At 37.8% G+C, this 17,322-nt stretch overlaps 1 protein-coding gene across 2 annotated transcripts in view; it reads left to right on the top strand.

Annotated features, from left to right (window-relative positions):
• Nucleotides 1-17,322, top strand: part of TMC1 (transmembrane channel like 1) — a 261,833-nt gene that overhangs the window by 210,989 nt on the left and 33,522 nt on the right. For both annotated transcript variants that reach the window (XM_024252337.3, XM_063714120.1), the window contains 4 exons: nt 5,901-6,045; nt 6,689-6,883; nt 9,447-9,626; nt 9,752-9,913. In XM_024252337.3, coding sequence (XP_024108105.3) covers nt 5,901-6,045; nt 6,689-6,883; nt 9,447-9,626; nt 9,752-9,913 — 682 coding nt within the window. The remainder of the gene's footprint in view (nt 1-5,900; nt 6,046-6,688; nt 6,884-9,446; nt 9,627-9,751; nt 9,914-17,322) is intronic.

The raw sequence follows: 17,322 nt of genomic DNA on the forward strand, positions 1-17,322 counted from the left end.
CTCACTATTCTTATTCAACATAGTACAGGAAGTCCTAGCCAGAGCAATTAGGCAAGAGAAAGAAATAAAAGGCATGCAAATAGGAAGAGAGGAAGTCAAACTATCTCTCTTTGTGGACAATATAATTCTAAACCTAGAAAACCACATAGTCTCTGCCCAAAGGCTCCTAGATCTGATAAACAACTTCTGCAATGTTTCAGAATAAAAAACCAATGTACATTTCTATACAGCAATATTGTCCAAGCCAAACCAGGAATGCAATTTCATTCACAATAGCCACAAAAAGAATATAATATCTAGGAATATAGCTAACAAGAGAGGTGAAAGATCTCTACAATGAGAATTACAGAACATAGCTTAAAGAAATCAGAAATGATACAAACAAATGGAAAAATTCCATGCTCATAGATGGGAAGAATTAATATTGTTAAAATGGCCATACTGCCCAAAACACTTTACAGATTCAATGCTATTCCTATCAAAATACAAATAACAGTTTTTAGAGTTAGAAGAAACTATTTAACATTCATATGGAACCCAAACACCCTGAATATCCAAAGCTATCACAAGCTAAAAAGTAAAAAATATTTAAAAAGCTGGAGGCATCAGAATCACATTACCTGACTTCAGACTATACTACAAGGCTACAGTAACTAAAACCTCATGATACTGATAGAAAAACAGGCACATAGACTGTATTAGTCAGGGCTCTCTAGAGGGACAGAACTAATAGGAGATATATATATATATATATATGAAAGGGAGCTTATTAGGGAGAAAGGCTCACACGATCACAAGGTGAAGTTTCGTGTTAGGCCGTCTGCAAGCTGAGGAAGGAAGAAGCCAAGAGTGGCTCAGTCTGAGTCCAAAAGCCTCTAAAACAGGGAAACCGACAGTGTAGGCTTTAGTCTGTCGCTGAAGGCCTGAGAGCCCCTGGCAAACCACTGGTGTAAGTCCCAGAGTCCAAATGCTGAAGAACCTGGAGTCTGATATCCAAGGGCAGGAGGAAGGAAAGAAGCATCTAGTACAGCAAAAAGATGAAAGCCAGAAGACTCAGCAAGCCAGCTTACCCTACTTTCTTCCACCTCCTTTGTTTTAGCCACTGTGGCAGCTGATTAGATGGTGCTCACCCACATTGAGGGTGGGTCTTCCCCTCCCAGTCCACTGACTCAACCGTCAGTCTCCTCTGGCAACACCTTCACAGACACACCCAGAAACAATACTTTACCAGCTATCTAGGCATCCTTCAATCCAATCAAGTTGACACCTAATATTAACCACCACATAGACAAATGGAATAGGTTAGAGAATCTAGAAATAAAGCTGTGCACATACAAGAACCTGATTTTTGACAGTTAACAAAAACAAGCAATGGGGAAAAGAATCCCTGGGTAATAAACAGCATTGGAATAACTGGATAGCCCTATCCAGAAGATCAAAGCTGGACTCTTTCCTTTCACCATATACAAAAATCAACTCAAGGTGGGTTAAAGACTTAAATGTAAAATCTAAAACTATAAATTTTTAGTTTTTAAAACTAATCTATAAAAACTCTTGAAGAAAACCTAGGAAATACTATTCTGGAGATCGGCCCTGGCAAATCCTTCATTAAGAAGACTCCAAAAGCAATTGCAACAAAAACCAAAATTGATAGGTGGGACCTAATTAAACTAAAGAACTTCTGCACAGCAAAAGAATTTATCAACAGACTAAACAGACAACCAACAGAATGAGAAAAACATTTGCAAACTATGCATCCAAGAAAAGTCTAATATCCAGAATCTATAAGGAACTTAAACTAACCAGCAAAAACAAAACAAAACAAAACCCTAAAAAACGATTAAAATGGGCAAAAGACATGAACAGACACTTCTCAAAAGAAGACACATACGGCCATTAAGCATATAAAGAATTACTCAACATTACTAATCATTAGAGAAATGCAAAGTAAAGCCACAATGAGATACTATCTCACACCAGTCAAAATGACTATTGTTAAAAACAAACAAACAAAAAACTGATGCTGGCAAGACTGTGGAGAAAAGGGAACACTTAGGTGCTGTTGGTGGGAATGTAAATTAGTTCAGCCACTGTGGCAAGCAGTTTGAAAATTTCTCAAAGAACTCAAAACAGAACTACCATTTAGCCAAGCAATCCAATTACTGGGTAAATACCAAAGGAGTAGAAATATTGTACTATAAAGACACGTGTACTCATATGTTCACCACAGCACTACTCAAAACAACAAAAACATGGCATCAACCTAGATGTCCGTCAACAGTGTACTGGATGAAGAAAATGTAGTACATAAACACCATGCAATGATATGCAGTCATAAAAAAGAATTAAATTATGTCTTTGTAGCAACATTGATGAAGATGGAGGCCATTATCCTAAGTGAATTAATGCAGGAACAGAAAACCAAATAACGTCATATTCTCACTTGTAAATGGGAACTAAACATTGAGTACACATGGACACAAAGAAGGGAACAATAGACACCAGGGCCTATGTGAGGGTGGAGGGTGGAAGCAAGGTGAGGATTGAAAAACTGCCTATTGGGTACTACGCTCATCATCTGAGTAATGAAATAATTGGTACACCAAACCCCCACAACATGCAATTTACCCATGTAAGCAACCTGCACATGCATTCCCTGAACCTAAAATAAAAATTGGAAAGAAAAAAATGATAATTAAAAAAATTATCTGGGGGAAAAATAATTTAAATTAGTAGCATCCTCTTGTCTTCAGGGGATATGTTCTAAGACCCCCAGTGGATGCCTAAAACTAAGGATAGCAAATTCTATTGCTGTCAGTTGGAACGTGTTTCTTTTCATGTCTTCTGTCCACATATTTAATGACTTTTCCACTTTAACTAAATTTTAATCACACACTGTGACCATCACTTTTACAGTTCGAGGTACAACAGCAAAACTATCTTTAATTTCTTTTTCCTTCTTCACAATTTCATGGATAGAAGATTTGTTCTTACTGTAGATCTTAGCAACCTCAGTGTATGATTTTCTTTTCCTTCCTTATTAGGTCAAAAACTTTTGCCTTTTCACTTAAAGGAAGCACTTTAAGCCTTATCTGTGGCATATCTGAATTGCCAGCATCACTGCTCTTGCACTTTGAGAGTATTACATGAAATAAGGGTTACTTGAACCCAAGCATTGCCTTACTGTAATAGTGAGTCTGATAACTGAGAGGACTACTAACAACATGGGTATACTATTGTATCCACAGGATGCATCCACACTAAACAAAGGGAGAATTCACATCCTGGGCAGGGTGAAGTGGAAAGGTGAGGAATTTCATCACAATACTCGAAACATCATAAAACTTAAAACATGAATTGTTTATTTCTGGAGTTTTCCATTTAATATTTTTGGAACCATGAATTTATCACAAGTAACTAAAACCATGGAAAAGAGAGAACTAGTCCACATGTTGTTTAGTATCGCTTTTACAGTAATTTTCTTTTTCTTGTGTGGTCTTATCCTGTGGGCTTCTAGAAAATTGTTTCCTACCTGCCTCTCAATCCCCTTCCTCTTCTCAACCTTCATTTTAGCAGAGGCTACATTATAGTGACCCTGTTGGTTTAGGATTTAAAAAGGCATTTATTTGATTTGTTAAAAACCTCCACATGCACCCATGAAATAACCAAATGACCTCAGGGTATAAATGGAGTTGCAAACTTGTGGTCCAAGTCAAGAAATTCAGTATAAAAACCTTAGGCAGGCCAGGCGCGGTGGCTCACGCCTGTAATCCTAGCACTTTGGAAGGCCGAGGTGGGTGGATCACAAGGCGGAATATCGAGACAATCCTGGCTAACATGGTGAAACCTCGTCTCTACTAAAACTACAAAAAATTAGCCGGGCATGGTGGCGGGCGCCTGTAGTCCCAGCTACTCCGGAGGCTGAGGCAGGAGAATGGCGTGAACCCGGGAGGCGGAGCTTGCATTGAGCCGAGATCGCGCCACTACACTCTAGCCTGGACGACAGAGCAGGAACCCTTCTCAAAAAAACAAAACAAAACAAAAAAAACATCTTAGGCAACAACATATATGCTAGAATTGCCTTTGCTAACTCCCCTGGCAAAGCAAATGATGTATTGAGATTGCTTCTCAGATAAGGTGGTTGAAAATGATAGCAGTCTTAAAAAATGAGCAGTTTTCATAAATTTGTATATATTTTGCTCTATAGACAAAGAGTAGAGCTTATAGCTATCATGGCCATATCTCAATAAATATGTGTTGCAAGCAGGTTTGCCTTGGGCATCTTTCCTTATTCCTTTCAGTATTCCACTTCTTTTCACACCTTTCCCACATGTTAGATATTCCCAGTCTGCTCACTCATTTCGGGCTCCCTTCCCTGGGAGGCTGTCTTCAGCTCAAAATTTTGCCAGTGATAAAACTCCATTCAAAACTTATCTGCCAAGTGGCCATTTTTACTTGAAGCCCCGCCCTTGGTCAATGACAGTGCAAAAACTGGATAGTGGCATATTAATCAAATAAGTCATTTTCTCCCTAGGTTAAACTATAGAGAATATCTGCTTTCAACCCTTTTTGACCTTAAAAAAAAAAAAAAAAGCATTTTGTGTGGCTTTTCATACCTCATGGTGTCCTAGCTTGAGCACTGGAGCAAAGTCAGAAAATCTGAGCCCTTGACTTATCTCTGTGGTTCACTGCTGGATAATGTCCAGAAAATTATTTCATGCCTTTGAGCTTCAGCTTCCTTATCTGTAAAAAGGAGAGTAACTACCTTGACTTCTTGCTGAGATTTTAAAGAGAACAAATGTGAAAGCACACACAATCACCATTTGCAAAGGGTAAAGTGGTAGATGGATGAAAGGAATAATGATCTGTAATTTTTCCTTACATGCTAGCCTATTTAAAATGTATGAGCCTCCAAGATAAGTGTGGCTAATAGTGGGGGAATGTAGATGATCTAGAGATACCTGTCAACCTACAATGTCAGCTTTATGTCATTATGCCCCTTTCTTCTTTGGGGTTTATATGACTATAATATTTTAAAAACCAAAACCTTATGGGACCATTTTATAATTTGTGTCATATGAAATTTTAATTTTGCTATTTATAGTGAAAGGGAAAAAAGGAAGTGGAGTATATAGGATATAGATCTCTAACCACTAAAATAAACCTGTGAGTAAATGCATTTTAAGCTCTTCATGCAAATACATATATATACACACACACACACACATATATATATACACACACACATAAAATTACTGATTAAAAATATATACAAAATCACATATATACACATATAAAACCACTTTGCATTAAGGTTGTATAAAAATGTTGATTTTTATTCAAGAATTGTAGAGTAGATGGAAATTTAATGTACTCAATGTAATCTCTATTTGGGATGAGATTCTAGGGGGAATTAAAATTTACATAGGAGTTTCTTTGCCTGGTTTAGTCCATCCAGAGGCTTCAGATGGTCTGGGAACCAACTAAAGTTGTGTGGAGCATTGTAAAAGTCAGTAGATATGTTTCTTTTCCCCTGGGGAGGGATTCAATAGATTTAATCATATTCTTAAAGAAATTCTTGTCCTACCAAAGGTTAAGAACTAATTATCTCAGTTTCACAAAACACATAAAAATATGTTTTTATATACATGTTGAATTATTCAAATCTTCAGTGCTTAGTACTTTATTAATCTTGAAGGCCTAGAAAGTGAATAATTTCAACAATTGAACAAAAATAAAATTTAAAAAGAAACTATTTTCTGGTCATTAGAACAAACTTGTTATAAAATATATGTCTTTTCACTGTTGCTTCTCCACTTCAACACTCATGATCATGTTTTGTTGCTATTTCCCCTATCTCACTTTTTCTGGCTGCTGGGTTAAACTTCCTGTTTTTGCAGAATGACCAAAAACATTGGTGATGATGGAGGTGGAGATGACAACACTTTCAATTTCAGCTGGAAGGTCTTTACCAGCTGGGACTACCTGATCGGCAATCCTGAGACAGCAGACAACAAATTTAATTCTATCACAATGAACTTTAAGGTAGAGGCACCAACTTCAAAAGCCTGCTATTTGTATTTCTAAGAGTAAAACTGGAGGCATTCCATCTGGTCCAGCTAGTGCAGTATCTTGACAATTTACATGAAAGATTAACTCATGATTTCTGCCTACCAAGATCTTGCCATGGTTCTGATTATAACTGGAAAATCTTCCATGACCCACAACAGCACTATTATTCCTTAAAGACTTCTCTTCTCTAAATCTGGTAATAAAATAATGTTACTGGATTGAAATAGGACCAGGAGTAATCAGAATAAGATATTTTAAAAACTAGAACAATGTTCACTAATTATTTACAGGAATAAGCATAATATTGAAGTGACCCTAAAACATTATTTTGTAGTGTTTTTTTTTAATTCACTGGAATGAAGATTTTTAGAGTGAAGACTATCCTAATATCAGAGCAATCACAGTTTGTTTGCAAGAATTCTTCCTTCTGTCTCTTACTTGCCATCATTTGTTGGAAATATTCACCTGGTTTGTGGAATCTCAGATTTAGTTTACATTGCCATTCCTCACATTCTGATGATTGTAAAAATCACTTTTGAGGTTTTGATACTTTTAAAGTGTAGCTAAGATATTCTATTTTGGGTTTTTGTTTGTTTGTTTGTTTGCATGGATACAGGAAGCTATCACAGAAGAAAAAGCAGCCCAAGTAGAAGAAAACGTCCACTTGATCAGATTCCTGAGGTTTCTGGCTAACTTCTTCGTGTTTCTAACACTTGGAGGGAGTGGATACCTCATCTTTTGGGCTGTGAAGCGATCCCAGGAATTTGCACAGCAAGATCCTGACACCCTTGGGTGGTGGGAAAAAAATGAAGTTCGTCTCTGCATGCTTTTTATGTGCTTAGAACCTGACATTTGTTTCTTTTGTGGGTTATGTTTCTTTGATGGAACATTTAAAAAGGCCACGCTTTACCTATCCCCTATCCTGCCCTTACAGTTAACCAACCCTGTTGCTCATTTTCCATTCTATTCTAGTCTTATTTCTAAGTCTGGACTGTTTGTTTTTCATTTTGTGACATGATGGAAAGTTAGAGTCAGAAAAGATATTAAAAAACACGTAGTCTAATCATTATGTTTTACAGATGGGAATGATAAATCTCAAGAGATTGCATTATATGTTTATGGTCACAGAGTTAGGAGAAGAGTCAGGGTGAGAACCTAGGAATCTTGACTTCGAGTCCAAGGCTCTTGCTGCTTTCTCTGCAAATCCTTCATCTGTCATTAAAAGATCAAATTGTTGCCTGAACTTTTTGAAGCAGCCATGATAAAGCCACTGATTCCTATGTTGATCTCACTGGAAACACTCAGATTGCTTCTCCACCTTTGGGCATGTCTCGGCTTCCCTCTGTTTTCATTAGAAGCCTAACTGCAACATCTCCATCTCCATTTCCTCCTGCCCTGTACCTTACTTTTTCTCCCTCTAAATGCTATTCAAATGAAGAAGGCCAGCTCTTTTCCAGGAATTAAACATTATGACCGTAATTTGCCTTTAGAGTATCTGCCCATTTAGTGAATCAGAGAAAGGAGGTTAGACATAGATCATTTAGAATCAGAAAATCATTGGTCATGAGTTGTTGCTAGAGTCTGTTCCCGTTCATAAAATGCTTGTGTGTATGATGTGACGTCATTTTGAGCTTGGGCATTTTCAAAGTATGTGCAGATTTAGGCTGTGGGAAGTGTAGGCTTCCCACACTGAAACTTTTGCAGAACAGTATAGATCAAAAGAATTAAAATATGTCTTCATAAGCATAGAATTTTCTAAAAAATCTTGGACAGCAAATGATATAATCTACTTACAGAAAAAGGTTCCAAATAACATTCTGAGTATTTCAGAAGTGGTACCAATAGAGATGGGACTAGATATTTTAAAGACTTTAATATACAGTAATGTCATAAAAACTTGTAAAATATAAGTAATTTAGCAGAGGGCTTTTATTTATTTAAAATGAAAAATGGAGGAACACAAAGCATTTACTAAGTTTGCTTTCAAAATTGTCTCATAATTGTAACAGTACATGGAGGTAACATTATCATGCAACTTTGGTCCGTTGTTTATATTGGTTATGTTTTTGTATAAATAAACCATATTAAAGAATGGGTAGTTGATTATCAATATAATAACTATTCTTTGTAAGAACCTCTTTAACATCTATTTTAGGGACCCTCTGAGTCCTAGGGGCCAATGAAGGTAATAATGGAGATTCATGAGTAACTTTACAAATTTGATGAAACCAAATTTAAATTTGCCTTGCATGAGATTGCACAGGATAAGCCAAATTTTCTTTACATTAGTCTACAATTATAGCATGCTGATTTTGTATTATGTCATGCTGAGATTTGGGTCCTGTTGGTCATACTTATATAATGTTTTAATAAAAATGACAAAAATCTAATATCAATTGTTTTCTAAATATAGTCTGGTAGTTATTATAATTATTCACACCACGAAGTCCACAGGAGAAAATAGGAAATGTTTAGTGGTGACAGTTTGAGCCGGGTATTTGGGAAAGGAGATAGCCACCAGAGTTACCTAAAATCGGTATTTCCCCATTAGAAAATTAGTACATGTTTTGGATTCTTTTTGTTGACTTCCTTTAGCCAAATAATATCATCATAAGGTTGCCAAACATCCAAGAAATAAGAAGCACATGTTTCCTACTTTTCATGTTTCTATTCCTTCTTCTTTCTCTCTCCCCCCTCTCCCCACCCCTGCATTATTCTCTTGTCTCTGAAATTATAGCCCTTTCTTTCACTTTTGAAACTTTTCTACGTTGGCTTCCATAACATTATGTCATGTATTCTCCATTTGTTTCTCTGAGTGTCTTCTGTTTCCTTTAATAAAACTCGTTTTATGTGTTTATGTTTTTGGCCTTAAAAGTTTACGTTTGCCAAAATTCAATATTTAGGCCTAGGCCCATCTCAGGGAATTCATCCATTCTAACTGATTAAACTAGCCCATATGCTGATGATTGTCAGACTAGAATTTTCAGTTTGAACCTCCTCCTCAAGCAGATCATTTTCCATTTCTTTTGGAAATCTTGTTGTGAAGTGCGTCACCATATCAGAATCAGTTACCACATAGAACAATATGTGTTCTCTGTGTAGAGACTGATGTAAATTGCCACCCTCACTATACCAGGAAAGACTGTTACTACTGGCACATACACACACTCAGTCACATGCCTATCTTGAGAATGTGAGTTGAATATTGTCCTTGTCATTTTATTGAGATAAAATTCTAAACGTGCATAAAATAATCATTTTTAGTCTTAAAAAAGATCAAAGAAGCCTAGCTCAGAATCTTCCAAAATTCTGGCAAAAAGCAATAATAACTTTAAACACCATTAACCTAGTTTCTCCCTTGTGCCTCCTTGTAGATGAATATGGTTATGTCCCTCCTAGGGATGTTCTGTCCAACATTGTTTGACTTATTTGCTGAATTAGAAGACTATCATCCTCTCATCGCTTTGAAATGGCTACTGGGACGCATTTTTGCTCTTCTTTTAGGCAATTTATACGTATTTATTCTTGCATTAATGGATGAGATTAACAACAAGGTAAGCCTTGTTTCTGGATTGTCCTTGCCATAAGAGTGTTGTTCAATTCCCAGTCTCAAGTTTGCCAGAAATGCCTTTGAAATCTCTGTTGTCTTCATTTTAGTTTCTATCTTTTTGCTTTCTAGATTGAAGAGGAGAAGCTAGTAAAGGCCAATATTACCCTTTGGGAAGCCAATATGATCAAGGCCTACAATGCATCATTCTCTGAAAATAGCACTGGACCACCCTTTTTTGTTCACCCTGCAGATGTACCTCGAGGACCTTGCTGGGAAACAATGGTGGGACAGGTAATGCCACCAACAGAAGTGTATGGCAATTAGTAGATTAAAAAAGAGAGTCAATATCTCTTCCATAAGATTGGCTTTTTAAAAATTGCTTATTAGTAAAAATAGTTAAGATTTGTTGAATGTTGACTGTGTGCTGGCTCTGAATTTCATGTATATTATCTCACACTGTTTGCAAATCTATCCCTTGAGGTAAATACTATTTGTATGCCCCCTTTACAGTTGCATATAAAGGAAGGATAGTTGAAAACGGTGCAAAGAGATGTTTACTATCTGTATTATAATAAAGCACTCGATTTAGATATAGGCCAAAGCAAATATTTAAATAGAACTCTATTTAGTGTTACTTGTTTGCTGTAAAACAAAATAAAACAAAACAAACAAACAAACAAAAATACAGTCTTAGGGGGTGACCAAGACAGCCGACTAGAAGCAGCTAGTGTGCATGGCTCTCATGGAGAGGAATAGAGGGGTTGAGTAAATATAGCACCTTCAACTGAAACACCCAGGTACATGTATTGGATCTAATCAAGGAAACAACCTGACCCATGGAGAGCAGAGAAAAGCAAGGCAGGGTGACAGCCCACCTGGTAGTGACATGAAGCCAAGGGATCCTCCTATGCCCAGGGAAGCTGTGAGTGAATGCACGACCTTGGGAACCCATACTTCTCCCATGGATCTTTGGAACCCTTGTGTCAGGAGATCCCCTCATGAACCCTCTACACCAGGGCCTTCAGTCTGACACACAGAGCTATGTGGAGTCTCAGCAGAGCAGCCACTTAAGCACATGCAGAGACCTGGGAACCTTAGATACCTGGGCTTTTCCTTTTTGGGCTTCCTGTCAAAAGTAGCTATACCTCTGGCAAAGCAGGAGCTTAGAGCCCCAACCACATCCCTTAGAAAAGGGGCTGAATTCAGTGACAGTCTGCAGGCCCCACTTCACTGCACCCCACAGAATGAAACCCACTGGCTTGGAACTCCAGCCAGTCACCGGAAGAAGTGTTGCAACTCCCTGAGACAGAGCTCCTGGGGGGAAGTGTGGGCCATCATCTTTGCTGTTTGGTTGACTTGGCCATTCCATCGTTCAGGCTTCAGAGTCCAAGCCAACCAGCGGCTGAAGCAGACCCCGAGCACAGCATAGCTGCTCTACGAAAATGTGGCCAGACTGCTTTTTCAAATGGGTCTCTGATCCCTTTCCTCCTCACTGGGTAGGACCTCTTAACTGGGGTCTCCAACCACCTCCTACAGGTGCGTTTGGGCCAGCAACGGGTCTGTACATTTCTGGGATGGAGCTTCCAGAGGGAGGGGCAGGCTGCTATCTTTGCTGTTTCACAGCCTTCACTGTTGCTACCTCCAGATAATAAAACATCTGAGGTGACCAGGGATGGATGTGGGGTCCCAATATACTGCAGCAGCCCTATGAAAAAGTGACCAGACTTTTACATGGGTGCCCATCCCCATATCTGCTCACCAGACACATCCTCCAGGCCTAGGCCTCCAGCTACCCTCTGCCAGAATTATCGATCAAGTAGCAGCTCTGTAACTCCCTGGACAAGATCCCCAGGGGCAACTGAAAGCCTCTCTGCCACTACCTCTGCAGTAGAACTTCCCTTGCTACCCTTGGACTAACAAAGGAACAAAGACCCTAAGTGCCTCATCCATACCTCCAATAAGCTGCAGTTGACTCCAGGAGAGAAGGCCAGTCTGTCTCTTACAGGTCCTACCTATCCCCACCCCCCTGCTTGTCACCAGACAGGGAACCCCCAGCTCGGGCCCACAACATAGACCATCCATCCTGGGCTAATTGCAAGGAGTAATTGCTGACCTGCATCTCAATGGGGTGGAGCCCCCAGGAGACAAGCAAAAGACCCTTGGCCATAACCATGCTAAGGTATCTTCCTCTGCTGCTGCCAAGTTGGAGAAGAAACATAACGCTGAGATTGCCCCAGAGCTGAAGGGGCAGCCCAGGAGTGCCAAGCCGTAATCTACAACCAGCTCTCAAGGGGGAAAGAAATCTACACTTTCAGAGCATTGAGAGGGAACATGGCTGCAACTGTGCGGCAACACAGGGGAGCCACACAACCAAGCAAGAGTCTACCAACTGACCAATATGCCTAAGTGCCACCTACTGGATTACATTCCCCAAAGGATCAACACCAAAAATATCTCACTAACATACCCCCCTCTGAAACCAAAGACAAGTAGTCAGCTTCAAATAAAGACCCTGAGCAAAGCCTTGGCCCAGTGAAAACTTCCAGGAAAGATGTCTATTGACTGTATTCAATCTACATTGCAGTTAAAGGAACATCTACACACTGAGATGAGAAAGAACCAATGCAAGAACTCTGATAACTCAAATGACCAGAGTGTTGTATGTCCTCCAAACAACCACACCAGTTCTCCAACAAGAGTTCTTAATGAGGCTGAGCTAGCTGAAATGACAGAAATAGAATTCAGACTGTGGAGAGGAACGAAGATCATTGAGATTCAGAAGAATGGCAAAACCCAATCCAAGGAAAATAAGAATCACAATAACATGATACTGGAGCTGAAGGACAAAGTAGCTGTTACAAAAAAGAAGCTAATACATCTCATAAAGCTGAATAACACAATACAGGAATTTCACAATGCAATCACAAGTATTAACAGTAGAATAAACCAAGCTGAGGAAAGAATCTTAGAACTTGAAGACTGGCTGTCTGAAATAAGACAGTCAGATAAAAATAAAGGAAAAAGAATAAAACGGGAAGAACAAAACCTCCAAGAAGTATGGGATTATGTAAATGCCAAATCTATGAATCACTGGCATCCCTGAAAGGGATGGGGAGAAAGCAAACAACTTGGAAAACATATTTTAGGATATTATCCATGAAAACTTCCCTAACCTTACTAGAGAGGCAAATTTGCTACCAGTCCTTGCTAACAGTCAAATTTAGGAAATACAGAGAATTCCTGCAAGATTCTACACAAGAAGATCATCTCCAAAACACATAATTGTCAGGTTTTCTCAGGTCAAAATGAAAAAATGTTAAAGGCAGCCAGAGAGAAAGTGCAGGTCACCTACAGAGAGAACACCATTAGGCTAACAGCAGATGTCTCAGCTGAAACCCTATAAGCCAGAAACAGTCAGGGGCCTATATTCAACATTCTTAAAGAAAAAAAATCTTCAACCAAGAATTTCATATCAGGCCAAACTAAGCTTCCTAAGCAAAGGAGAAATAAGATACTTTTTGGGCAAGCAAATGTTGAGGGAGTTTGTTACCACCAGACCTGCCTTACAAGACATCTTGAAAGCAACACTAAATGGAGTAAGGAAAGACTATTACCTGCTAATACAAAAGCACACTTAAATATACAGACCAATGACACTGTAAAGCAACCATACAAACAAGCCAGCATAATAATCAGTGAACAACACAATGACAGGATTAAATCCACACATGTCAATACTAATCTTGAATGTAAATGGGCTAAATGCTCCATTTAAAAGGCACAGAGTAGCAAGCTGGATTAAAAAAAGCAAGACAGAATGGTATGCTGTCTTCAAGAGACCCATCTCATGCTTAATAACACCCACATGCTAAAAATAAAGGGATGGAAGAAAATCTACCAACCAAGATAAAACAGAAAAAAACAGGGGTTATTGAAATTCAAATTCCCAATTTCAAAAAAAATGGAAAAAACAAAACACACACACACACACACAGGCACACACAAACACACTTCAAACCAACAAAGATAAAAAAAGGCAAAGAAGGGCATTACATAATGGTAAAGGGTTCAATGCAACAAGAAGACCTAACTATCCTAAATATATATGCACTCAATACAAGAGTACCCAGATTCATAAAGCAAGTTCTTAGAGACCTACAAAGAGACATAGGCTACCACCACCCAATAATAGCCTAGGCCCTGATGAATTCACAGCTGAATTCTACCAGATGTACAAAGAAGAACTGGTAACATTCCTACTGAAGCTATTTCACAAAATTGAGGAGGAGGAGGAACTTCTCCCCAGCTCATCCTATGAGGCCAGTATCATTCTGCTACCAAAACCAGGCAGAGACACAACAAAAAAAGAAATCTTCAGGCCAATATCATGAGGACCATCAATTCAAAAATCTTCAACAAAATACTTGCGAACCGAATTCAGCAGCACATCAAATGGCTAATCCACCACAATCAAGTAGGCGTCATCCTTGGGATGGAAGGTTGGTTCAACATATGCAAAACAATAAATGTGATTCATCATGTAAACAGAAATAAAGAGAAAAACCACATGATTGTCTCCATAGACGCAGAAAAAGCTTTCAATAAAATTCAACATCCGTTCATGTTAAAAACGTTCAATAAACTAGGCATTGAAGGAACATACCTCAAAATAATAAGAGCCTTCTACGACAAACCCACAGCCAAAATCATAATGAACAGACAAAAGCTGAAAGCATTCCCCTTGAAAGCCAGCACAAGACAAGGATGCCCTCTCTCACCACTCCTATTCAACATAGTATTTGAAGTTCTGGCCAGGGCAATCAGGCAAGAGAAAGAAATGAAGGGTATCAAAATAGGAAAAGAGGGAGTCAAATTATCTTTGTTTGCAGATGACATGATCCTATATCTAGAAAACCCCATTGCCTCAGCCCAAAAGCTTCTTAAGCTGATAAGCAGTTTCAGCAGTCTCAGGATATGATATCAATGTGCAAAATTGCTAGCATTCTTATACACCAACAACAGGCAAGCAGAGAGCCAAATCATGAATGAACTCACATCTACAATTGCTACAAAGATAATAAAATACTTACGAATGCAGCTAGCAAGGGAAGTGAAGGACCTCTTCACAGAGAACTACAAACCACTGCTCAAGGAAATCAGAGAGGACACACACAAATGGGAAAACATTCAATGCTCATAGATGGGAAGAATCAATTTTGTTAAAATGGCCATACTGCCCAAAGTAATTTATAGATTCAATGCTATTCCCATTAAACCACAACTGAAATTCTTCACAGAATTAGAAAAAAACTATTTTAAAGTTCCTATGGAACCAAAAAAGAGCTCGTATAGCCAAGACAATTCAAAGAAAAAAGAATAAAGCTGGAGGAATCACACTACCTGACTTCAAACTATACTACAGGGCCACAGTACTCAAAACAGCATGGTACTGGTACAAGAACAGACACATAGACCAATGGAACAGAATAGATAACTCAGAAATAAAACCACACAACTACAACCATCTGATCTTTGACAAACCTGACAAAAACAAGCAATGGGGAAAATATTTCCTATTTAATAAATGTTACTGGGAGAACTGGTAGCCATATGCAGAAAATTGAAACTGGACCTCTTCTTTACACCATGTATAAAAATTAACTCAAGATAGATTAAAGGCTTAAATGTAAAACCCAAAACTATAAAAACCCTAGGAGAAAATCTAGGCAATATCATTCAGGACATAGGCACAAGCAAAGATTTCATGACAAAAATGCCAGAAGCAATTGCAACGAAAGCAAAAATTAACAAATGGGATCTAACTAAACTAAAGAGTTCCAGTACAGCAAAAGAAACTATCATCAGAGTGAACAGACAACCTACAGAATGGGAGAACATTTTTGCAATCTATCTATCTGACAAAGGTCTAATATGCAGAGTCTATAAGGAACTTAAACAAATTTACAAGAAAAAAACTGGATCGCATTAAAAAGTGGGCAAAGGACATGAACAGACACTTCTCGAAAGAAGACATACATGTGGCAAACAAGCATATGAAATAAAACTTCGTATCACTGATCGTTAGAGAAATGCAAATCAAAACAACAATGGGATACCATCTCTCACCAGTCAGAGTGATTAGTAGTAAAAAGTGAAAAAATAATATGCTGGCAAGGTCGCAGAGAAAAAGGAGTGTTTATACACTGTTAGTGGGAATGTAAATTAGTTCAACCATTGTGGAAAGCAGTATGGCGATTCCTCAAAGAGCTAAAAGCAGAGCTATCATTCAACCCAGCCATCCCATTACTGGGTATATACCCAGAGGAATATAAATCATAAAGACACAGGCATGTGAATGTTCATTGCAGCACTATTCATAATAGCAAATACATGGAATCAACCTAAATGTCCATCAATGACAGATTGGATAGGGAAAATGTGATATATATATATACCATGGAGTATTATGCAGCCATAAAAAAGAATGAGATCATGTCTGTTGCAGAAAAATGGATCTATTATCCTTAGCAAACTCATGTAGGAACGCCAAATACTGCATGTTCTTACGTATATGGGAGCTAAATTATAACTCATGAACACAAAGAAGGAAACAACAGACACTGGAGTCTACTTGAGGGTGGAGGGTGAGAGGAGGGAGAAGAGCAGAAAAGATAACTATTGGGTACTGGGTTTAATACCTGGGTGATAAAATAATCTGTACAAGAAACTCTCATGACACAAATTTACCTATGTAACAAAGCTTCACATGTACTACTAAACCTAAAATAAAAGTTTTTTTTAAATAGATAATTTGGGAGGCACACACTAAGAAATTTTAATAATGTCAATTTTTGTTAAATAATTTTCCCTTAAAAGAAAAAAATACTATTTTAAGTTATTTGTTTTCATGATGATTTTATAAATAACCCCAGCCCAAGACTAGCCATACCTTACCAGATAAAAGAAATAATGTTTCATATGGCTTTCTATCCCTTAAGGGAAACCAAGACAAATAAAACCAAACAAAACCCAAGAAAAATCTACTTCAGATCTCATATTTTTATACAAATCCAATTTATATTTTGAAAAGCTTTTATGATTTTATTTAGTTAGAATTGATATTCCTAATGTGCAGTCCATAAATTGATTTTGGGGCTTCAGATTATCATTGAGAACAGCTTTTGTCATAAAGCTTCTGTATGTTAGACAACAGTTGAGTTTAGCACTGAATGTAGTGTTTGTGAAATTATTTGAACAATTTTTTACTGCATTTTTTTGTAAGATAACATAAAAATTGAAGGACTAGCATTAGTCTTATAAAAATTCATATAATTTAAACAAATATGTAAAAATATATCTTAGGCCTCAATCAGATGCTCATCAAACTTAAGCCAATCAAGATTTCAACTGTGAAAGAAAAAAATAAGGTAAATATGTAAAATGCTAGACATGTATCATTAATGATTAAGTACAAAAATTATGGTATAATTGAAAATTCTATTTTATTTTATTTGTTAAGCTTTCAGGAACCAGATAAATCCCCCCTTTCATGTTATATGCTATTAATTTGATTTTCAGACATGCACATTTCATACAGCTTACAGGAACATATTACATACGAAATAATAAACAAAATCAAAGTCGTCTGCGCTTAATACAGGAGTGCTTGTGATTCACGATGTGGTAGACAGAATAATGGC

This window comes from Pongo abelii, chromosome 13 (assembly GCF_028885655.2).
Source record: "Pongo abelii isolate AG06213 chromosome 13, NHGRI_mPonAbe1-v2.0_pri, whole genome shotgun sequence".
Classification (NCBI taxonomy): domain Eukaryota; kingdom Metazoa; phylum Chordata; class Mammalia; order Primates; family Hominidae; genus Pongo; species Pongo abelii.